The 24,256-nt window shown below is 52.0% G+C and overlaps 1 protein-coding gene and 1 long non-coding RNA gene across 2 annotated transcripts in view; one reads left to right on the top strand and one right to left on the bottom strand.

Moving 5' to 3' along the window:
- LOC109307079 overlaps positions 1 to 1,570 on the bottom strand; it is a 2,307-nt gene extending 737 nt beyond the window's left edge. The window contains exon 1 of the long non-coding RNA XR_002100155.1: positions 1,382 to 1,570. This is a non-coding gene — a long non-coding RNA (uncharacterized LOC109307079). The remainder of the gene's footprint in view (positions 1 to 1,381) is intronic.
- The window catches only part of CRIP2 (cysteine rich protein 2), a 55,784-nt gene extending 32,449 nt beyond the window's left edge, over positions 1 to 23,335 (top strand). Inside the window, exons 2-8 of the mRNA XM_019530733.1 lie at positions 1,577 to 1,671; positions 14,845 to 14,902; positions 15,645 to 15,782; positions 17,937 to 18,005; positions 18,652 to 18,746; positions 20,367 to 20,424; positions 21,332 to 23,335. Coding sequence (XP_019386278.1) covers positions 1,577 to 1,671; positions 14,845 to 14,902; positions 15,645 to 15,782; positions 17,937 to 18,005; positions 18,652 to 18,746; positions 20,367 to 20,424; positions 21,332 to 21,399 — 581 coding nt within the window. The 3' untranslated portion in view covers positions 21,400 to 23,335. The remainder of the gene's footprint in view (positions 1 to 1,576; positions 1,672 to 14,844; positions 14,903 to 15,644; positions 15,783 to 17,936; positions 18,006 to 18,651; positions 18,747 to 20,366; positions 20,425 to 21,331) is intronic.
- Positions 23,336 to 24,256: the final 921 nt, after the last annotated feature.

Genomic DNA, 24,256 nt, shown 5'->3' with positions numbered 1-24,256 from the left:
ATGGAAAAAACTACAGAAACACGTGTCAGACAACGAGCACAGATCCATACAGGAGACTATATTTTGGCACGCATCGCTCCCACCATGCACCGCACAAAGGGGCTGACTGCGGGCCAGCACCAGTGTGGCCCAAAGCAGGGCGCGGGCTGGCAGGGGTCTGTGGAGGCTGGGGAGCACCAGCAGGGAGAGGGGGGAGCTGGCCCAGCTCCATAGAGCCCCTGCCAGCTGGGACCCCGCGCTCCTGCCACCCTGCTCTGGGCCCCACCGGCACTGACCCAGAGGCACCGGTGTGGGCCCTGTGCTCCCACTGGGTCCCTGCCCACTCACACCTAGTGCCCCCCAGACCTGCGGTGCAGGCAGGGGGCAGCACACAGCTCTGACCCCCTGCTCGCCAGCAGGGAAGAAGCTGGTGCTGAGCATGGGGAAAAGTGGCCCGTCACCTGCCCCGTGGCTGGCGCCCTGCATTGCAGGTGCTTGTATCCCGTGTGGGGCTGTCCAGAGCAAGCACAGACGGCCCCAGGCAGGCTGCGAGTGGCTGCAGCACAGGGTGCCGGCCATGGGGTGGGTGAGGGGCCATTTTTCCCCGCGCTCAGCACTAGCTTGTAACCTGCCTCGCTGCCAGCCTGGCAGTGGGGCTGCATTACAAAGTGGTGCTGAGTGCAGAGGGGGAGAGAAAGCAGCTCCTTCCCACCCCATGGCCGGTGCCCCACGCTGAGGCCACTCACAGCCGGCCTGGGGCTGCCTGTGCCTGCTCCGGACAGCCCCGCCCAGGCTGCAAGTGCCTGCAGCACGGGGTGCCAGCCATGGAGTGGGCGAGGGGCCACTTTTCTCTGTGCAGGGAAGGAGCCCAGGGAAAAGCTGAGTGGGAGGGGGGAAAGCGGCCCCTCCCCCGCCCTGTAGCTTGTGCCCCGCGCTGCAGCCACTTGCAGCCTGCGTGGGGCTGTCTGGAGTGGGCACAGGCAGCCCCACATGGGGCACCAGGTGTGTGGGGGTGGGCCGCTTCTCCCCTCGCTCCTTCCCTGCCCAGGTCCCCCCCCTCTTACCTGAGCTTCCCCTGCCGGGGCAGCCACGTGCTCCCAGCTCAGAAACCCCTGGCTGGGGGGCTGGCCAGGCAGGCCTGCTGTTGTTGGAACCTGCCTGGGTTCCCCTGGGTCGTACTGCCCTTGGTTCCTGTCATTTTTGGACAGGAGAAGAAGGAAGTGACTTTTGGGGAAAGTTCCTGAGAGAATGTTTCCTGCTCCTCAGAGGCATCCAAATAAAGGTGTTTGTGTGGTGGTACAAACACCAGAGCAGGCCCTGAGACGCCACAGCTTTAAGCAATTCTACCAGTGTGAACAATTTAGCATCAAGTTAAATGGCAAAGCTTATTGTGTATACTTACCTTCCTAATAACAGTGCAACCCCTTCAAATGCAGACACAGCTGTACATGGGCTCCACGTCTGGCTTTGGCCTCTAGTCTGGAACTCACAAGAAGGCTGCTTGCCACAGCTGAGCAGATGGCTGCTGTTGGCCTCCTTACCCCAGTGAAACAGAGGCTTATCCTGCTTTCTCTTTGTTTTGTTTTCTTTCATGCAGCTGAGAAAGTATCCTCTTTGGGCAAAGACTGGCACAAGTTCTGCTTGAAGTGTGAACGCTGCAACAAGACCCTGACCCCAGGGGGCCATGCTGAGGTGAGAGCAAAGTGCAAAAGTGTTGTATTTTCCTCCTCTTTCCTACTCTGACCCTGGAGTGCAGGAGCAGGGGTAGACATGTGAACTGGTCTGGGGATTGAAGTTGAATGACCGCTTGGGGGGGTGGAGGGGTGGGGGGGCAGTTCATGGGATGCTGTTGTTTGGGGTGGAAGCAAAGGCTTGTCTCCAGCCCTCGGGGTGAAGTTACGTGTTACACTTGTGTTAAATGATGCTACAGTTAGACCAGGGGCGAGCAATTAGTTTGGGCAGAGGGCCGCTTACCCAGTTTTGGCAGGCTATGGAGGAGGCCGCATGGGTAGCCCTGCCCCTTGAGAGGTACCCCGCCCCGGTCACCATCTTGGGACCAGTGTCCCAGGGACAGCACTGGTGGGGCCCAGAGCAGGGCACTGGCTGGCAGGGGTCTGTGGAGCCAGGCTGGGCTGCACCAGCAGGGAGAGGGGGGAGCTGGCCCGGCTCCATAGAGCCCCTGCCGGCTGGGACCCCGCGCTCCTGCCACTCTGCTCTGGTCCCCACTGGCATTGGCCCCGCGGGCCAGATCCGGCCCACAGGCTGTATTTTGCCCACCCCTGAGTTAGATCATGCTGTGAGCAGTTGGACCTTAAGGGTTTCTTGTCTGCACAGCTCTGACTTGCCACTAGAGGGCTGGCAAGTCAGAGGCGGGGGGCATGGGCACCTGGACTCTTATCCTTGGTTGGGGGGTGGGGTGGGCAGGGGTGCGGGGTTGTACATCCTGAGATGCTGGTGGACTGCAAATTGCTCATTTTATTTTGGTGGAACAGGTTGAAGTAACCGCAACATAAGGTAGGTAGCGCAGCCCAGAGTTAACCCTTGCCCGAAGTGGCATAACTTTTAGGTGTTCAGAGAGCACTTAGCATGTGTTAACAAGCTTTGATGTGTGGATGCCCACATTTTAAGTGCCCTTAGTATGGTCTAAGTGTAATGTGCAACTGCATCCTCAGTGGTATAAGGAGGATGGCTTTTAATCAAAACTAGCTGTGAAATGTTCTGAGAGTCATGTACTTCTTTTGCTTAGGGAGGCTGAGCTGTGCAGCTAGGATAGCCTGGGGGGAAGGTGGGAGTTTTGAGGCAAGCAAGGCCCTTCCAGGATCCTAATATCCACTAAAATCCATAGGCAGGTCTAGGATTTAGAGAAGGTGGGTATAACAAATGCAACCAATGCTGTAGCTCAGACCATGAGGGAGCATGGGCGCAAGGCATAGTTGGAACCTCTGGGCTGGCATGGGACACTGGGTGTGGGGGCTTTGGGCAGGAAGTAGGCGTGGAAAGCTCCCAGACTGACCTGCACGTCAGGGCTTTTCTGTCTGCTCCAGGGCCACTCCTGCCCTGCTTCAGCTGGGCTGCAGGGAGTGGCTGTGTGGTGTGCTGGGCTTCCGGGACAGTGGTGGCAGCAGCTGGGTGGGTCCCCTCTTCCAATGCTTGCTTCCATCCTGCCTCTCTCCTCCTGGGTGTTCTTTGCTGGCTGAGAGGGTGGAGGGCTCACTGTGCTACATGATGGAAGGAGTTATGACCACACCACTGCATCCTGCCTTGAATCCACCCCTGCTCAAAGCAGACCTGCAGCGGGAGCTCTTTGGTTTGTGTGAGTCCCAAGGTCAATGTATTGGGGTCTGTGAAAACTGGATCAGTTAAAATACTGGAAATTGGGCATTTCTAAGTTTCCTACTCCCCCCCCACACGCACATACACACACTCTTTTGCAGGGTGGGGCGGGATAAACCCTGAACCAGTCCATAGAGTTTTGGGATTGATGAGATGCAGTTTTCTTGCATTACAGCCAGAAGAAAATGCTATGGGGGGGTGGGGGTGCAGCACAAGGCCTTGCTTTTATAGGCCAATTCAGGGACTCTGCCTTGCTGAGAGATTCTGGGAACATGTGACACTCATTGACATTTTGCTTTCCCTGCATAGCAATGAAAAGAATCCAGTGGGGTGGTGCTAGTACTTCCTGAGTTGTCACTCAAGTTGTTGTCAGCAAAGGTGGACGCTTTTTGGCTAGTTCTGTTGCACGTACAAGATGGGAGAGGGGGCGGAATAGAGTGCAGCTGCCAAACTCAAATCAGCACTTAGGTGTGGAGATGTATGGGGATGGGAGAAACAGGTGGCCTGGCTCCGTCCAGGGGAAGAAGAGCTTGCATTCTCCATTAAGCTCCTAATGGGTTTAAACAAATAACTTGAATTTTATTTGAAAATACGGCTATATTCCTTGCGTTCCTGTAGAACATAGTTTTGCCTCTGGTGGGGGCTATTAGGATATCCAGCTTCTAGTCAGCATCATGACTTGTAGCTGTAGGCCTGGGGGTGAACCCCCAACAGCTCCACAGTTTTGAACAAGCTACACTGTCTGATATCTGGAACTCGTGCACAGGTTATGGTAGCAAACTCTCTCCAGATTTCATGCACTTCCCATGCTTGATCTCAGCCTAATGATGAGTTTCATTGGAGGACAGAGTGCAGTCCACTTAGCTGCTACAACTGCTAGACCTGGATGAAGAATCTGTTCTTGCCTTACTTTGACTACTACATTTTTCACATGCAGATAACTTTAACTGTGGGAGTTCTTGACTCTCAACACATGAAACATTGTTTTTCCTGAGGCCTGGTATCTTTCCTGGAGGAGGGCGAGAAGGGTGGTAAAGTAGATGGGGTCAAAGGGGTCAAAGTGAATGAACAATCCCTTCAGAACTGAAACCACTGAGACAATGAGTCTCATTTCTAAAATAAAAAGGAAATAATGCATGTTAAAATTGCCAACAAGCAGGAAATTAAGTGTTGTCATGGTAACATTGAGTTGGCACTTCCCTGTCTTGGGTATCTCCAGTATCTGTTTAATGGTATGAAGAGTCATGGATTAAGTTGGATGTTTAACGAGAAATCTGGAATAGAAAATGGTCCATCTGTGCTGTGCAACTGAGGCCGGTAGCTGTAGAAACTCTAAGCCAAACTGTGGGGGTTGGGGGAATGGAGCAGAGGAGAGGGTGTCTTGAAGGGAAGTGTGTACGGAGGGTGTGGGTAGTGTACCTTGAACCCTGGTGGTCCCAGCATCTCTGAAGGGATGTTTGTGAGGCTCTTCCAGTCATTGTAAGGATGACACTCCTGCTCTAAAATGTGCTTTTCCTTTTGGGCTGGATCTGAACTGCAAGGAGCTTTGTAGGCTGGGGGTAAAATGAGCAGCAGTGGCAGCACTGCAGGGATTACCGCAGCTGTTGCTAATCCCCCTACCACCGACGTGTTTCTTCAGCAAAGTTCCATACATGGGAATTTCGTAGTGGGCCCTGGCCCCTCCGAGAGCCCTGTGGGCTGGGTGAAAGGGCTCTGCAGACTGTCTTGGACTGCCCTGCGTTAGAGTACCCCCCAAAGTTGCACTAGCTTGCTCTAGGGCCAGACTGAATCCTGAATATCCTAGGATTTGGGAGCCAAAAAAAGGGAGCTGTAAGCCACTTCTTGCTCTTCTGCAGGTTCTGTCACCAACCACAGCAAACGTTCCGGTTGTAGTGCTGTGGTTTTTTATTTTGTTTAAAGTGCAGTGTTAGGGTCAGAGAGTTGAAACAAATGTTTTTGAAACTTGATTTTTATATAGCGCTTTGCATGCCAAAGTGTCACTGACTTTTAACAGACTTAACTGGTGCTGGGATTAGCTCTCATTAGTGTCTGGCACTTGCTAGCTGTTATATTTTAGCACAGCGCCATACCATACATGCAGTTCTTGAGAGACTGGAGCCTTTTCTTACCATGAATGTCAGATATTGAGCTGAGAATAGCATTTACCAGCTCTTGTATGTCTTATGTTGGGTGAATTATCTGTGGTTTTGTACCTTGGGGTCAGATTTGACGTTTGAGAGTTTGCTGCTTAACCATAAAAGGCCAGATTCTGCTCCATTTGGGGCCTATAGCCAAACTCCTGTTGACTTCAGAATTGGGCCCTCCTTCTGCATTCTGACTTCTCAGAAGTCCTGTTGTCTGCTCAAGGGTGTGAGGGTGGCTCAGGGGCCCCTGCTGAGTGCTTATTTCTGTGCTCTGGCTTGGCAGTGTTCATCAGCGTTACAGCTGTCAGCTCTGTCCTTCATGAGCCCTGCCTCTCCCTATAGACTCTGCTAGTTCCAGTGCTGTGTGGAGTCTTTGCTGGGAGAACCAGCTGGTGATGGTAAGATGTGTGAGCGTGGTTGATTCTGCCAGCCTCCTGTATTTTGGGATGTCCTCTCTCTGTTAATGGAGCCGAATCCTCTTCCTTCACCTTCCTCCATTTTAAGTGGGGGGTCTCTTGATCTTGCACCTGCTTGTTACAGGGCATCTGGTGGGATTGTCACAAGTGCCTCTGTGATCTTTGGCAGCATGAGTACAACTGAAGTCACTGAGGCACTTTGGAGAACCCACCTGCAGTGCATTGTGTACCTGACACTCAATCTGCCTTGCCCCAGCGCTTGGGAGGGAGCCATGGTATCTGTGCGGACCACGTCCCGCTCAGATGGACCACCGCTGGTTCCAGCTGGGATCACCGCTGGCCTGTCTTTGCTGCAATCAGGATGGTTTCCTAGTTGGTTGGTTCAGTCTGGTGGAATCAAATAGAGAGGTGCTCAGCAGCTAAGAGCAGCTAGAAAGTCCCTCTGAGCATGGGGTGGTGCTGGCTTGACCCAGACCACTTTGGCTCACCCTTAGTTGGGAGCAGGGTAGGGAGTTCTTTGGATGCCTTTCTTCCTCTTCATCCTTCCTACATCCTGTAAAGCTCTCTCCACAGTTGCTGTTCTTGCATCCTCTTGACTGGGCTTTGCCATTCTTGCTGTGGCAGCTGGCCACAAGCACAGAGTTTGTAGAGTGTTTCATGGGGAGGTGCAAATGGCGTTATTAATTTATAAACATTTTAGACTGCTCTGAATTCCCAGAACACTTCAACTGGTTGTGTAACAAGTTTAAGATGTGTCTGATTTCCAGCCTCTCTTCCCAGAGTGACTTGTTCTGGGACATAAGCTTTATTCCATCTATATTTTTCCATTTTGGCAAGCTGGTGTGTGACACAGCTGCTGGGAGCAGAGTGGGCATTATCTGTGTCCAGCTGGCAGAGAAAAGTAAGATTTGCAAAAGGCAGTGGAGGACTGTCCCTGCTTGGGGAGTTAGCATTTCTTAGCAAAAGAAACCCTTTTTAAAGCATCTCTACTAAAGGCAATGTGTTGGAATAAAGGGAGAGACCCTTGCAGTGCCCACAGGATCGTGTACTACAGTGGACCCTATTGAAGGAAGTGCCAGAAGTGAGAGGCCTTTGTTTTGAGGGCTTCCCTGATGCCTTCGCTCATTTTAGGAGAAATGGTGCTGCACTAGGATAGGAGGCAAGGCTTTGGAGACAGAAAGACAGGCCTAGTTTTGAACTTGGGCTCACAGCTGGCTCCATCAGTGTCGGTGAAACCTGCCTAGAGTGTGGAAGCTCAGCAAGGTGCAGGTGTTCCTCATCCCTAGTCTAAACAGCTTTCTCATTCTTTGTAAAATGCAGTCCTAGCCTGTTTGGGAGTGGGTTCAGCTCAAGTCAGACACCTGCTTGAACTGAACTAACTGAAACAACAGCAGCAGCAGCTGGTGAATGGGGCAGAGCTTCTTGTTTTATAAACAAGGTAGCTGTATCCCCAGAATCTGCGATGTTTCCCGTTTGCTGTTACTGCAAACAGTGTTCGGCCCTGGCCTTTGTAAGCCGAAGCAGGTGGGCCAGCTGCAGGGCCTGCTGGCTGGCTGTACTGACCCTGCTGAGGGGCTGGCTGGCCTGTCCCCTACTCCCTCAGCTTGCATGAGTACTGAGTTGGGGTAAGATTGTAGGGACAAGAGTTGCCAGTTGCCAGAGCCCCGTGATACAGGCAGGATCGGACCTGAAGCCTATTCCTCCTGTCTCCAAGAATAGGCAATATCCTGTACTTATGAAGAAAATGAAAGCCACTCTGGAGTTAGTGTCCTTAGTCCCTCTATTTCTTCTACCTGTACCACCTGCAGAATGGGGGTGCAGCCATGTGCTTCATTAAGGCATGTCCTATTTGAGCAGACCCTGCTGCTCTGTGGTACAAGTCTGCAGCCCTCCTGTCCTTGGGGCAGGGGTGGGATCTGGCTCTGCCTCCTTGTGCGGTGGCAGCAGCAGGCTGTCTTGGGAGCTGTGGGGAGCAGCAATGGGAATCTCAAGCACTTGCACATCTTTGCTCCCCCGCCTGCAGGTCAGGTTGCCATACAAACTAGCTCCATCAGCCCAGAGCTTGACTGTCAGAGCAGGTGACTGAGACCTGTGGGGATGGGGGCAAGGTTGGAGGAATGTCTATGCCCCCTGCAGCTAGGGCAGAAAGAGCCAGAGCAGACGGCATGGGCTCCCGACCTTGAATGCTGGCTCTGAAGTGTGAATTGTGGTCTGTCTTAGCACCCATGTGGTTCAGCCAGTGTGAAGCTGGAGGCAGAGGACTGTGCGTAACAATGGAGACTCATAAGCTTGGTTTGAGAGCTCCTCAGATAAGGAGCTCTGGGCCAGGAGGGGCTCCTTGGGACTGTTGAGTCTAGATCACTAGAGACAACTGTTCCCAGCCACACTCTTGATGAGGCTGGGGGTGTGCCTGCACCAGTGCCGTGCACTGAGAGAGGAGCAATAGGGACTTGTCTGGATGGGCCTCAAAGATCCCACCATTGTCTGGGCTTATTTAAAGGAGAGCCACTAATGGGATGTCCTCAAATGGTGGGGGGAAAGGCTTGGGCTTTTCAACTTTCCACTGAAAGGAGGTGTGGTCCCAGGATGCAAGGCAGCTTGCCTGCTTGGCTCACTGGCCTGCTGTATCACGGGGCTCTGGCAACTTTGCTTGCATTGCAACGAAGCGTTGCAGGCTGGAGCCAGGTCCCTCTGCAGGTGGTGGTGCGGCTCTGCATGCTCTCCTTGTGCTTGCTTGTTTTTTCACACTCTTTCTGGCTGAAGAACACTTCATTTCTGCCAAACTTTGAGCAAGATGATCTGAGCCAAGTGAAGGATGGTCCCCAGCATGGAGTGACCGGAGGGTCTGGTTGGGTTTACAAGCTCTGATTTTTCTGGGGAGACTCCTGGCTTTTGGGCTCTGCTCGGGCAAGGAAAGGAGAGACTATGGTAGCTAGTGTGACCAGTAATGGCATTTACTATAAGGGAATGAGGAAGGGGAATGCTTGTGACGCAGGGGTCCCAAGGGATGTTGTGATGCCAGCTTATTCTTTGTTCTTCACAAATGACAAGGGCCACGACCTGTGACAGGGGCCAGGATCTGAGATACATAGTCATTAATCTGTGTCTGCCTCTCTTAGCTTCAGGGGAAAAGAGATTCAGGGACTTGCTGCCTATCCACCTACTTCAGGGTCTCCCTAGCTGAGATGGAGCCCCATTGCCATGGACAGCAGGCATGGGATGGCTAGAGACCAGCTGCAGCTTCAGAGTTGTTTCAGGACAGGGTGCAGTAGATGAGGCTGGGGGATGATTGGTAGGTACTAGCAGGGCTCAGGGGAGAAAGGCAGGGTTTGCTGCAGCTCACTGGCCAGGCAGAGAAAGAAGCAGGCTGAGATCCATATCATGGGTGGGAGGAGATGGGAGAAGTGGATTTAAAGAGCAGGGGTTGCTGTAGGTCCAAAGTAGATGCATTGGCAGTGCAGGGCAGGCTGCTGGGAGGAGCTAGCTTGCAAAGGAAGCTTGCTTGGTGCCTGCCCCAGTGTTCCCAGCTCTACCTATACTTGTTAAGTCCTTTCCCCAGTTAGGTCCCTGCAGCAGTAAATATTGTTTGGCTCATGCAGTCTGCAGAATCTTGGTGCCTTTCAAGGCAGCAGAGCCAGGTGGCAAACAAAGTGCCTCGTGGCCTGTCTGGCCAGAGAGGCCAAGGTTGCCCAGTGCCTTGGAAGAAAAGAGTGGATCTTGTGGCGACTTGCCCTGGAGGCATGTGCCCTGGTGCGTCCCAGCTGGATGGGTGCTTCTGCGTGGGAGGCTCATGAGTTCCTGCCTCTGGGGACGCATTCCACATTTAACAAGGGGAGAAGACATGTGGCCAATTGATTTCCTCTGCTCCGTGCAGAGGGACATGTGCTGAGCATCCAAGACCTGGTGCCAGAGACCACAAATGCTCTTTTTCTCTTTTCTTTGACTCTTTTCCCAGTGACTGGTGGGGAAACGGCTGCTGGGAGCTGGAATAATATTATCTCAGGCCCTCTGGCATGCTCAGTCCTGTCTCTCCATCAGCTGCTCTAACTGATGGCAGTGCACATGGCCCAGCCCTCGTGATAAGGGCATGACATCAGGGAGAAGGACTCGCAGTCTATCACACTTCCCAGAGTGAAAACCTCTTTCCCTTCAGGAACCAGCCCATTTGATAGCAGGGTGCAGATAGTGGCTCTGTGGAAACGAGTGCTACAGTGCTGTGTCTGGGAAGGGACTTTTATGCCAGGCCAAAAAGGGAGAAGTCAAATCTTTTGGAAGTTCCCTGCCTTTCCCGTGGCAGCTCCTTAGCCTGGCTCTGTGGGGTCTGAACCCTGGCCTGTGTAGCTGATGCGCCGCCTGCTTTGTAGGCTCCCTGCAGAACGCCCCCTCCCTCTCTCCCTCCCTCCCAGGCAGGCCAATCCTTTCTCCTTTAGTGAAGCTCCCCAGACTCACCTAGCACCCTCACCCGCTCTGCATCATGTCTTGCTCTCTTCCCCAGCCACTGTGAGTATGCACTGGCTTGACTGCTGGTGTGACCCTATTCTGATCCCAGTGGCAAGATTGCTCCTGCCTTGCACCAACATAATATCCTGGTGAAACCTGGGCATAGAGCAGCTTCTGGGCAATGAAAGGAGACCCTGTGTAGTTAAGACAGGACAAGGCATTTGTAGACCTGTATCTCCCTAGTCCTCATTGCTGAGGTAGCCTGTACCCCAGTTTCACAGCTCATTTGTCCCCACCTTCTTGAGCAGACTTCTACTCCCTACTAGTATGTTTATAGTACTACCTGAGATCAAGGCTTCAATGTGCCAGGTTTCTGCACAGTTATGTAGTGAGAAATGATCCTTGTCCCAAAAAGTTTACAGCCTAAGCCATGTCCAGGTGAGCATGGCTGTGCCGCAGATGCATCTCTGGTACCACATACTGCACATTCAGTTCTCTGCTATGACCTCTGGATATCCAGGGATCAGAAAAACCTGTGAGGGGAGAAAAGTGGAGCAGCATATGCAGGGGCAGTGTGCGCCACTCAGACCTGGAGTTTGGCTGGCTGGAGCCCCACACTGCCGCTGGCCAGCCTCTGGGAGGCAGGATCACTGCTGCTACAGCCCCTAGGACTCCAGGTGAGGCTGCTGGGACCAGCTCAGTGCTAGCCTCAGCCTCCCTTACCACACCCAGGGTAACTTGCTGCATGCCAGAGGGTGTGTGGCACACGCAGTCCCCAGGGACAGCTAGCAGTGGCATGAGGTGCACCGCTGCTTGTTGTCTCCAGGGAACCCACACGTGCATGGGATGTTTGATGTGGCCTAAATGGGCAAATGTTGGGTGTGGGAAGCCAGCTTATGGAGACAAAATGGCCTGCCTAAGGCCAGAGAGCAGTTCAGTGGCAGAGCTAGGCTTGAACCCCAGGTCTCCCAAATCCCAGGCAAGCTGTGTTCTTCCCCCGGTGCATAGCTACTTCCCTCTGTTCTTCTTTATAACCCACCTCTTTTCTGCACTCTCTCTGTTCGCTTGCAGGCAGATTGTCCTGAAGTATCACACTTGCCTCCATTGGCCTGTAAACTTCTCAGACTTGAATGCCTCCTTGTCCAGCCAGGAGCCACGACCACTTCATGTGCTCTGGAGAAAGCCCTATGGCAGTGGCTTGCCCTGGAATTCCCTGCACAGTGCACAGATGGTGGTGCAGGGAGGAAGGCCAGGGGTGTCCGTGGCAGCCCTCCTAGCTTCCCTTTTACTGATATGTTGGGTGACCTCAGACAATTATCTTTCCTTCTCTGTGCCTCAGGTTCCCCATCTGTAAAGTGGGGATAATGATGATGACCTTTAAGGCACTGCTGTGTGGGGTAGAGGAGAGCTAAGTATTGATTAAACATGGATTTCAAAATTTCAGTGGCGGGAGCTGTGCAGGTGATTGTGTGTCTAACTACAGGGCAGTGTTAGGCTTATGACCCAGCATCTTATCTGTTGGGGATATAAATGGGTGTCATGTGCCATGAGAAATGCAGCATTTCCAGTACAGTCAGGTTTTTAGCTTGAACCCTGGCAGGCTTCAGAGATGTTGTGCCTGAAACCTGTGCCCCTGGGAAAGCTATATTATGACATTTAATTGACAGAGCAATCTGAACCCATTCCACCTAGAGCTGATCAGCACTTTTCCAGCAAATGAGTTTTTGTCGCAATGAGCTCATCCTGAATTCAGCCTCTTGGATTTTCATGGAACATTTTTGAATTTTTCACAATGTTTCAGAACGTTTCAATGAAAATCGTAAACAACAGCAAAAAATAACTGTATTTGGCTTGTGCAGTGGATGCTGTTTTCCCTTCATTGTCTCTGTTTTAAGGCTGTTCTTTTTATTGGGAAGATGGTTATTTGTTTTTGCTTTTCCTGTGGGAGCTTCTGGGGCTATGAAGTTCTATAACGTTTATCCATTTTTGGCGTTCTTCTGTCTAACCTCAGGACCATTTATCTTAATGTCTATTTTGATTGCTTGGCTGGATAGAATACCCAAACCAAATGAAAGTACTTTTTTTTTTTTTTTTTTAGAAAATCATCTTTGAAACTAGTGTGCACAAGAAAAGAAATATCAAGGATTAACTTCAGAAATAAATCTTTGAAATTCTTGACTGTGTGTGGGTATTTTGACCAGGTCTTTTGGTAATGGTGGCCCTGCAGGTAGCACTCCATGGGCTTCATCTTAATGTTTTTTGTTTTTTTTTGTTTTTTTTAAGACAGGGGTGGGCAATTATTTGGGCTGGAGGGCCACTTAGGGGTTTGGGTGAGCTGTGGGCCTGGAGTTGGGGGTGAGGGGTGGGGTGGCAATTGATCCAATCCAGCCTGGGCCTGTCTGCTCCACACCCATGGCCAGGGGCACTGGATGGCGTGAGTGGTGGGCAGGGGGCCTCTTCATAGAGACTGACTGGGACCCCTGGCAACAGGGCATGCCCTGGCCCCACACTGTCACCAGCCCATGATCCTGGCCCCAGCTCCAGCTCTGGCCCCACCTGCCCATCCTTTGCTGAAAATCTGCTCTTTCTCAGCCCCATCCCATCCACTTAGTCCAGCGCATCCTGCCCATGAGGGTCCCGGGCCTCTCTCCGTGGAGACCCTGCCCACCTGCCTGCTCTGTCCTGCGCCCTTGGAGGAAGGTGCAGGGAGGATGGGCCAGGGTGCCTGGGCAGTGGGGCCGGCAGTGTCAGCAACTCTGACAGCACAATTAGAAGGAGCCACTACCAGGACTTCTGGGAAACTGAGTCCAGCAGCCATGCAACCCCAGCCCCGCTGCATGCCCAGGGGGTTGGAACCGGCTACATGCATCATGGCTTGGGCTGGGCCAGGTGGGGCTGAGGGACCAGCCATGGATGGGATAGGATCACTTGGTGGACTGCTTCCAGCCTGTGGGCTGGATTTTGCCCACATCGGCATTAAAACCTCATCAGAATTTCTAAAATCTCTTTCCTTCAGTGTAGCAACTTATGCCACAGAAAGGTCTGGTGTGAGGTTTCTGTTCTCCCTCATGTAGGATGACTGACACCAGTCACCAGATCCTGCTAACAGACCCCTTTGTGTGATGCCTTGCCATCCTGTGCACTTGCTTTCTAAAAATGTTTCTCTTCTGGCATATAGACCGCAATACATCTGGAGCAATGTATGTTTTTAGCCTTCTGCACTGGCATTTCTTTATATATGAAGGTGGACAGTAGACTGAAGGTGGGCAGTATGTGTATTATTACACAGTCCATCTTAATTCTTTGCAATACTGAAGTAACGATCCAGCCTAAACTCCAGAAGAGATGAGCAGTCACTTAAAAGAAATGGCCCAAACTTGCCACAGTGACGTGCATGGCTCCCATTAAATACCAACCCCTGCCTTTCCCTCCCTTGCCCCAAAAAACCAAGAAAAAGTCCAACCCAGAGATTATGTTAAAAAGCAAGATCATATGTTACCAGCTCCTTGTGTCATGTTGCAGGGTTTCAGTCTAAAGATACTGTGGGGTTTGGGCACTCCCTCTCTTTCATGTGGTGTTTTTCTCTGGGACTGTTTCATTCTTTGGGAGGTACATCAATGCAAAGAAACCAGAATGCTGACTCAGGCAAATGCCTGGGAGCTCTGCAGATGCTTACATTGAGCAAGTTAATGACTGGGAACAGAGACCAAGCTTACCTGTAGAGTGGATGCCTTTGAGTGCAGTCTCGCGTGGTGTCTGCCTCTAAGGTACCTCTAAGGAGTGCAGAAGGGCACCACAGAGGCCTAGTTGTATTAGGTTGGTTAGTGTTTTGTGGCAAACTCCATTCTGCTGAGAGAGGCTCGGAGGTGTGGAGATTGCTCCATGACATGAGTGGGGTGGGTTATGCTCTAATAAGTGCTTTTTACCCTGAAATGAGTGGAGGATACATTCCCAAGGTCCTTCACTGGGGCTGTTCTCAGCCATCTCCCTATGTAATAGGACCAGACTGTGGTCTCCCATTTTGTACATGTGAGCAGCTGAGGAGCAGAGACATGCCTCAGGTCATGCAGAGGGACTGTGGTGCAGCAGGGATTTCAGTCCTTTTCTCCTGAGCCCTGGGATAGTGCTGCTCATTACAGGCCATTGGAGACCAAAAGCTAGACAAACTCCTAAGTGATGCTAACAGTTGGGGGTGGGTTCTTTTGGTAGGGGACCCCTTGTGCTGTTGGAGGTAGAAAGTGGTTGTGCTTATGGATAGTCCCCGGTCTTCCTAGAATGCCCTGCCTCTGCATCTGAACTGCATGGGTGACTAATATGTCTAAAGGGTGCCAGTGTTTGGTGTTAGGCCTCCCAGTTGACTGTCTGTCTGCAGTGTTCAGGTACCTTTGGTACACTGGATGAAACGTGCAAGCATGTTTGCAGTGTCTGAAGCTGTGCTGCAGCGTGCCTGTCCTAAGAGTTTGGTGCCTCTTAGAGGCTCCTGCCAGCTGCATTTCTGACTGTCCTCCCCCCCACCCCTCTCTCTCTCGTAGCACGATGGGAAGCCCTTTTGCCACAAGCCCTGCTATGCAACACTGTTTGGACCCAAAGGTATGTCTGCATTCCTGACCCTTCTTTTTGGCTTCCTTCCTCAGGGTTTTTATTTCCTGCACTTCCAGGGCTGTAGCCCTCTCTTGAATTATTCATCAGCCTTGTCTCCTCCTGTCTTGGCTGACAGGAGGGTGTTTAGGATGCTGAAAACGGCCCAAGAATAGGATAGCACAGGCCAAAGCTGTGTCAGGATTTTCCTTTAGGAAACCCAGAATGCCTCCAGGTCAGTGTTTCTGTTTCTTGGGCCCCCAAGTCATGCACAGAGTGGCTCGAGATCAGCAATAAGTTTTAATGGGACGTGTTCTTTGCAGACCTGCCTGTGAGATAGTGCGGAAACGTCCTGTCAAGAGAGTGGAGGAATGAAGTCATGACAGTTCTCTGTTAACTAATTCCCCTACAAGCTGCAGGGAGGGTTACTGCCTCCAACTATGTCTGCTCCCAGCAGATAAAATGGTCCCAAGGTAAAAACAGCATGGGAGGCAGATAACCCTGGCTCATACATGGGAGAAGGGTTTGGAGGCTGCAGTTTATGCATGTCAGGCCTGCCTAGCTGTGTGTCTTCAAAACGTCCAATTTGAGTAAGTGTCATCCCTGAGCAAGCCAGACATAGGTGTGCTGAAGAGACAGGCGGTGCGGCCTTTGCAGCTGGTTGTGCCCAGTTGGCTTTGGCCTACTGGGAGGCTTAGAGCCTGGAAGGGTGTCTGGGATATGACCTCTATAAATGCTGCTGCTCTTGTTGCAGGTGTGAACATTGGTGGAGCTGGGTCCTACATCTATGAAAAGCCTCAGATTGAAGGGCAGACGGCTCCGGGGCCCATTGAGCATGTTTCAAAGATGGAAGAGAAGAAGGTCAGCGCCCCACCCAAAGGACCTAGCAAAGGTTGGTGCCAAAGGGGGTCACCCCACTGCCATAAATTGAATGCTGCAGGTTGACCAGGGAGCTCCAGTAAGGAAGGAGGAGAGTATTAGGGGTGATTGGGGATTGCAAAATGAGTGGACAGGTGAGGTAAGGGCAGACTGGACAGGAGTGGTAGCTAAGACTTTGACTGAGTTGGCTGTGCTGTGGCTCCCTACAGATGCTGCTGCGGTCTGTGCTTGGAGCCTGTGTGGGACGGTGACTTGACCTGTACAGTGATACAATGGGCCTAGCATTTGGGCCCAGTGCACTGTTGGCATTCTTGGCCGTCAGAACTGTGTCTCTGCTAGTATGGCCCCCTGGGGCTCTGGCTGTCTCACAGGATTCAGTGATTTTGTGAACTGGGCCAACTCTAGCCCTCTGGCTCCAGTGCATCCTTGTGGGCTTTGCTGAACTGGTATGTGGCCTCTTACAGGATTGTCCTGGATCCACATTAGTCCCGTTTCTGATGCAGTGCTCTCTGCTGCCCCACAGCTGCTGGCTTCTCTCCTGATACGCACTGCTTGGGGAGCCGTTGACAGGCACAGTGGAACAGCGCCACGGGGAGACTGTGGGAACTATTGCAGCTTGTCCAGAAATCAGCTCAGAGGGGGTACCGGTGGGATTGAATTGGCTCTTAAACCAGCCAAGAGTTCATCTACCTCAGGTGGACCCTAAAGTGCTTTGTTGGTAGCCGAGGCCTAGCTTTTGGAGCAGTAAAGTTCCCCACTGAGTTTACTTATTCATCAGCTTGCAGCCCCCCTGACAGCTCTGGGTTCTCAAGTGTGTGCTTGTGCTCATCCCCAGCCCTTCGAGTCTTCATGGGGTGAATGTTCTCTCAGATAATCTCTGGTTTTGAGGAGCTGGGCTGTTGCAGCAAAAATAATGGCTGTTATAACTCAGGTCCTGTGTTCAGGTGTGGATGTACATGCATACGTACATGTGTGCATTCACTCTGGGGTAGCTGATGTCTGAAGGGGCATAAGTCCCACATCAGTTTCAGCTCATTGTGTCAGCTACAGACGGGAGCTGTCTGTGCTTTGTTTCCCTGTGTATTTGCTTTCCCTTGCACTAATGCTGTAGCACAGACAGGTGCTCAAGTTGTAGAGGAAATCCTTGGAGGGGGTTCACCCCCTCCCCCGACCTTACTACTACCTGCTTGTGGGGTGGTCTCCCTCCACATTTTTCACCAGCTCATGCCGTCCTTCACACACACACGCATACTCACTCCATCCTTGCTGGGTCTGTGCTCCTCCTCTCTGTATCCTCCCTCTGTTACTATGTTATGCATTGATCAGAGACTTGCATGGCAAGCTGTCCAAGGAGAGGCTGAGGGATCTCGAACTCTTCAGCCTAAAGAAAAGAAGGCTGAGAGGGGACCTGATTGCGGCTTACTGCTATATCAGAGGCGTACATCAGGGGCTCGGTGAACAACTGTTCACCTGGGCACCCTGGGGGAAAACTAGAAACAACAGCCACAAACTCCTGGAAGACAGTTTCAGGCTGACCATTAGGAAAAACTTCTTCACAACTAGTGTCCAAACTGTGGAGCAAGCTCCCCCCAGAGGTGGTGCAATCATCTACCCTAGAGGTCTTCAACAGAAGACTGGACGGTCACCTGGCTGGCGTCACCTGACCTCAGATGATTTCCTGCTCATGCAGGGGGCTGGACCCCGCTGATCCTTCGGGATCCCTTCCAGCCCTGCGATTCTATGATTCACGGAATTGATTTTCGAATCCCCACCCAACTGGGATTTGCTGAGCTACTGCAGGGACCATGATGGGTTGTTGCTTTTTCAATGATAGCTTATCAGTGAGGAATGCTGGCTCCTGCTTCAGTGACAAACAACAGAGTGCCTTTGATTTTGTTTGAGACGGCAGGGCAGGAGGGAGGATACTATTTCTTATACAGCTTGAAGAGACGAGACCAGCCCTAGTTTCTAGTGGTGGGCTTTAGCCTGTTGATTCTGCAGTGGATAGAAACCTTTGGCTTGGGCACTGAGCAGAGCCCTCTGCCATCATGAGGTGCCAGAGTGACTGGTCAGTGCTGTCAGAAAAGCCAGATGGCCCCGGTACCATCGGGGGAGCATTTGTTCTAATTTTGTCAGGGCTTCAAACTGTTTTCTTTTTGTGTTCCAGCCTCCAGTGTCACCACCTTCACTGGAGAGCCTAACATGTGCCCACGCTGTGGGAAGAGAGTCTACTTTGGTAAGCCCTGTTCACACCCTGGTGGTGGTTTCTTTCCTGTGAGCTCCCAGAACAGGGCAGGGCCCATGGGGTCAGTGCTGTATACAGACATGAAAAGAGAGAGTTCCTGCCTCAAACAGCATGAAATCCTAAATAGAAATGGCTGCTGGGAAGCAGCAGCCCCCAGAGATTAAATGATGTGCCCAGGGTCATGTTGAGCGTCTGTAACAGAGTCAACAGTGGAACCCAGGCTGCTGGGCTGATATCTGGGAGCCCTAATCACAAGGTTGTGCTTCCATTGTGGGGAGATGTTGGTTGCTAAAGGAGGGATCTGAAGGATATGATCACATGAGGGGACAGGAGCTGCTCCAAGAGGCATTCAGGCAACCTCAGGCAGGTTGCTGCCCCTCTGTCCTCTCATTTTGTTTGGCAAATGCTCTGCACAATGCCTAGCAGGGACCTCTCATAAAATACTGAAAGTCCCTTGTACTGCTGTGCAGTGACAGCCCCCCCATTTACCTTGCGCTACCTTTGCTAGTGAGTAATTCTGCACCTTCCCAGAGGTGCAGGGGAGCTAGCACTGGGGAACGCATGACTCGGACAGACTTAAGCCAAGACAGGCATTGAAGAGCTCCCTCTGATTGTTTTGCTTTTGTCTCCACTCCAGCTGAGAAGGTAACTTCGCTGGGGAAGGACTGGCACCGGCCCTGCTTGCGCTGTGAACGTTGCAGTAAGACTCTAACCCCTGGGGGCCATGCTGAGGTAAGGACTGGGGACGTGTCCTGACCTAACTGACTGCCTGGCATTTATTTTCTCCCTCAAGCAGGCATTCCCCTTCCCCAGGCATGTGTACATGCAGGTATTCCTTGGGTGAGCCCATTTAAGAGCAGCAAAGGACTGAATGCAACTTCTCAAATATAAAATCCCCTCCAAAGGAGCCTTTCATGCTTCTGCTCTGCTCTTCGCCTTGAATGACACTCTGTGAAGCAAAGAAGGTGTTTCGTCTGGGGGAAGTGGTATCTGTAGTTGGGCTGCACCCAGCAGGAGACCTTATTTGACCTGCTTGATGATGAATCCATTGTGGTGCAGATCACCTGGACAGAGGAGTGTGTATGGCAGGCTGGGGCTTGCTGAGGGGAACCAGGAGTTGGTTTCTACTTGGGACCAGGGTTCTTGTGCTCCTGACCAGCATTACATCTTCCCCTTCCACCTCAGGGGGGCTCGTAGCCAGAACTCTGTATGTGATGCCCTGTGCCAGGTATTTACTAAGTAGAGGCTGCGTTCTGACAGTATTGGGTTCCCTCTTTGCTCTTAGCATGGCCCATGCATCCCCAAAGCTAACATGATGTGGCCAAAACCCATGTGTGAGAGCAGAGGTGTGAGCAATCCTGGGCCCTCATTGTCCAGCAAGACTTTTTTTCTGGCCCTTCCTTCCCCCTGGATGCTGGAGCTATGGGAGAGGGCTAGACACCAAACTCCCCTTCTCTAGATGTTGGTGCAGGCTCCTTCCTCTCCACTGAGGTGCTCTTGCACTGTGTGCTCCAAGGTACACCAAACACTCACTTGGGCATTGGCCTCTTTCTAGAGGGGAGCATACACTGAGGCAGTGCTCCTGACTCCACGGCATTGAAATAGGCACAGAGGGCTCATCCTGTGCTGTCCAGTGCTTGGGTCCTCGCAGCCAGCTGTCTGAAGTGGGTCCATGATTAGAGCTCCTCTGTAGCTAGGTCACTGGCTGTAGAAATGGGCAAGCAGTGCTGAACACAGTCCCAAGGCTTTCCTACCTATGTAGCCTTAGCCAGTACTCTCATTCCGCTGCCCGCTGCCCCCACATTTCGTGACTTAGGCACCGATTCCTACTTCTCTCGGGCTTGTTCAGCAACTCCAGACTTGCCCACCAGAGGTCAGAGCAGATTTGAAATGAGAAACTAGTGCTGGTGATGGAGGAAACCTCTGCTGTGAGAAGGCTGGGATGGGAGGAAAAAGCCTGTGGTCGGCTATTCTGCTACTCCCAGCACAGTGTTAAGTGGGGTGGGTGAGTGCCACTATGAGCAGCTGCCACTACTGGGGGTTGGAGTGGTGCTGTCATAGGGAGAAAGAAGGCTAGGACTGAGCTGGGATGAAAGTGTTTTTCTGCCTGCTTCTGTCCCACAGCTCTGTGTGCCCTTGGGTATGCACAGGGGAAGCACTAGACAGCTTCCAGGTCAAGCAGCGTTCTCTTCCCAGGGCACCAGTGCAGGTGGCACAGGACTCTGGCAGCTTCCTGGTGGCTCCACAGCTGCCCAGCTGTGGCTTTGGCAGGGGAGCCTAGGAGGGTTACTAGGACAGTTCTCTGTGTCTGTTGAGTAGTGTCTGTGCTGATGTGTTTCTCTCCTTCTGCAGCATGATGGGCAACCCTACTGCCATAAGCCCTGCTACGGGATCCTCTTTGGGCCAAAGGGTAAGTGTGCTGTGTGCAGTGCGGACCGTTGGAGAGGGGTGACAAAACTGGGGGAGAGAGGAGACTTCCAGGGGTCAAAGGCAAGGGCAGGAAGGGTGCAGGAGGGCCACCTGCTGCTCTTGGTGGTTGTGGGCACTGTGCCCCCACAGTGTATAGCACTTGAACATGCATGTTAATATGGCCTGGTGCGTAGCATCTGAACAGGCATGTTTGTATGGTTCAGCTAGACAGGTGGTGGTCGGCAGGGCTCTGTGTGCAGCCAGCAACTCCACAGAGCAGGTATGAGAGTGGAGTAAGGCAAGGTTCCCAAATCCTGCCTGATACATACAGACCCAGGTGGGGTGGGTGATGACCTTGCTGAGCTGGCTGTGGAAGGGGAAGACCCACTGGACTAAATGGGTGTTGTGAGCGTTGCCATCCTAGGATTTGGTCAGTAGAGAGAAGATAGAGTAGGGGTAACCTAGCTCTCCCAGAGCCTGGGGCAGGGAGTCCCCCAAAGGGCTTGACTAGTCAAAGGTTTCCTAGTTCTTTAGAGAGGGCAGCATCCAGCAGCTGTGCCATGGGTAAATATGTTCTCTAATGTGCAGCTGCCCTTCTCCCTCTGGGGTCAGCAAGTCTTGGATTGTGGTGTCAGGTCCAGCACGGTGGACTGGGGGAGCTCCCTTCATGCAGGGAGGGCAGAGTCAAACCCTGGAGCTAGCTTCTGAGGAAGGAGGGACAGGCTTGTGTCAGTCTCCTGCACTGGGCTTTCTCCTGGCTTCCTCAGTCCCCATCTTCCATGGCTGCAGTTTCATCCTTAGAGTTCTGCTCAGGGTCCCCTGCCAGGTCTTTGGGGATATATCTGCCCTCCATGCCCTGCCCAGGTCTCTCAGCCCTACCCTGACACATGGCTTTGTCTCTGCTGCAGGAGTGAACACTGGAGCTGTGGGAAGTTACATCTATGACAAAGACCCTGAAGCAAAGGACCAGCCCTAGGAGGTTCCTTCCTGTCTGCCCACCACAGGCCACTCACACTGCTTCCTCATTACTAAACTCCTGTTTGTAGAAGTAGCTTAGCTCGGTGATGGTGAAGTCCCGCATTGGAGCAGACCTTAGCCCAGCTGGTCACAGAGCTGTGCTCTCTCTGCTGTTTGTATTCTGGGCAGGGTGGCCCTGCCTTCTGGATTTTATAATATAGTCTATAATATAAGCTTTGATGTTTAAAGGCAAAGGTAGAAAGCATCTCTCTGGTCACTCCCAGCATGCCTGACTCTCTCCTAAACCCTCAGTGGGGTTCTCTGTTGACTCCTATGCCCTCAGTTGCATCCTAGGCAGTGGGTGGGGGTTGAGGGAGAATTTTCATGGGCATAACTCTTAGTCACCTGGCACATCAATTTTAAACCCTCTCCAAGTGGTCTGACCATGTAGGGTGTTCTGGGGGAAGAGGCCTTGCCTGGGTTCCAGTTTGCAGTCCTGATGTGATCCCCAGCTAGTGTAGGCACTTGCTGCACTGCCACTTGAACAGTGCTGAATTCTAGCTCGTCCCTATTGAACTGCGGTCCCAGAGCAGTGTGAGACTTGGCTGTTTCTCCTGGCTGTGAGGTTAGAGGAGCCTGCAGATCTGGGCACAAATCACTACAAAGCGGGGTGGGGTGGCACTGGGCAGCCTGTCACCCGGATTGCAGGATGCAAGTGTGGTAGAAGTACCGGTTGGTCTGCATGGGAGCACCTTCTACTGTGAGCATACAGTTTAATCTTATTTTGGGCAGTGCTTAGAGTGCCAAGGACAAAACCTGGAATGAGCTTGGGAGAAAGCTATACACCTAAATTCCCACCCAGGCATCAAGTAGATACATTGTTAGGATAAGATCTTGTCTCAGGGACTCTCAACAGCTCAAGTGAAGGGCTTTGTGGCCTTCCAGCTGTGTCACTGTCATACCGTGGCTTGCTGGCTTTCTAGGGCAGAAGGTCTGGTCAGTGGCTATACAGCTTCTCAGGAAGTGCTGTGTTATCTGGGAATCAGTGGCCACCACGTTTCTTTCTGGGGTAATGCTCTGCTATGTCACTTGGCAAACTGTTGCTTCGTTCTCTTCACCAGGCAGCTGTACTGGGAGCATGGATTTTGCGGGAACCAGCCCTCAGTATGCCAACCCTGTGTTCTTTCCCAGCAGTGAGGGGAGTCCTCTGCATTGTGGTTATGTCCCAGGGGAGGATGCCATGCAGCTGCTTCTGAGTATTGTTCTGCAAGGACGGGTCAGTAGGTGGTCTCTGGATTCTAGTAGCAGTGCTACCCAGTAGAGCCTGGTTTGTAGGAGGAGTGTGTAACTGCAGCTCACATCCCTCTAAAGTGCACTGGGCATGAAGGTGAGCACTGCAGTCTAAGATGGTCAGGGAGGGAGCACTTCCAGTGGGTACACAAGGCACCATGTCTTCACCATAGAGGATCTCTCCACTTTTGATGCCCAGCAGGCCGGTGAGGGCTGTAGGGAGAGTCTGGCAATGTTGGGACCGTGGCTAGGAAACACCTGAGTGTTGTGAAATGTACAAGGGCTCCTGTCTCTGCCTGCTTTGAAGAGACCCATTCGTGGTATGTGGTTCTTTTTATGTCTTTGTTTATTTATAAGCAGATGTAAATGTGCTTCCTGGTTCAGAGAATGATGTACACTCCCCAGGTAACCTCCCTCCCCTTATAAATGCCCCAGCCGTTGCATTGCCCTACTCCTTACCTGCTAGGCAGGTAATGGTAGCAGAGCCGCAGACCATGTGCTCTGTCTCCAACTCAGCTGGGCATGCTAGGTTAAGGGAACTTGCCTTGCCAACAGCTGTATCTCCTTCAGGCTCCTTTCCACCAGAACACCCACTTCTCCCACAGTGAGACAGCAAAACTGACTCTTTTTGTTATTTGCTGACAATAAAAAGTTTTGAAAGACAAGCAGTGTGTTGTGAGTATGTGGAGGGGTGTGGAAGGGGGAGACGGGAGGAGAGGGGAAGTATGCACTCCTCCTAGTCTGGCACTTGGGCTTGCTATGCAACAAGCACTGAAGGTGGGAGATGCTTTTCTCCCATTGGGTGACCTATAGAAGCAGGAAGACAGTGGCTTAGTGTGCTTCTTGGCTGCTGTGTGATGGAGGCCCCAAGTTCCAGAGGATCACATGTTGGACTGGCAGGCTGTGCCATGGGTTCTGTTCCTCACTCTACCACTGGCCTGCTAGGTGACCTCAGACTAGTTGCTTTGCCCATTAGGGTAGGTATGTCTGCACTCCAGACTGCGATGCAAAGAAGAAATGGCTAGGGTAGCTTTTAAACCAGCTAGCTTAGGTATGGGTGGCAGGCTATCAGGATAAATTTAGCCCATAACAACCCTAGGCTGCTATTATTAGACTGGGAGTGTCTACATGTGCAATTAATGTGACTGTATATACTCTCGCTCAATTTGAGCTGGAGTAAACCAATCCTGATGTCACCATCTGCACATGTATTTAAGCACAGTAATTTACTACTTGTATCTGACAGTACTATCCAGCAGCTCAGTAAATTAGTCTACTGTGCCCCAATTGCCATGTATGTATAGATGGTGACACTTTGCTTCACATCAAATTAGTCTGCTATGCAGTAAGGTGTCTTGTGTAGATGCGCCTACTGGTAATTAAGCCAAATAGTTGAATTACTTCTCGTGTCTCTATACTACATAGCCCCCAGTTGGCGAGATTGGCTCTGTGGGGGGGTACCCCCCTGTCGCTGACTGTCACTGAGGGGGACACATGCCCCACAACTCAGATGGTACCAGTCACCTATGCTTGTGGGTAACTAGTGTGTCTGGTTCAGTACAAAGGTGGTCTGATAAAAGACATGA

Source organism: Crocodylus porosus, unplaced genomic scaffold (genome assembly GCF_001723895.1).
Source record: "Crocodylus porosus isolate Cpor-Errol unplaced genomic scaffold, CroPor_comp1, whole genome shotgun sequence".
Taxonomy (NCBI): domain Eukaryota; kingdom Metazoa; phylum Chordata; order Crocodylia; family Crocodylidae; genus Crocodylus; species Crocodylus porosus.
The sequence above is the reverse complement of the archived record's forward strand: the minus strand, read 5'-3'. Positions and strand labels throughout refer to the sequence as shown.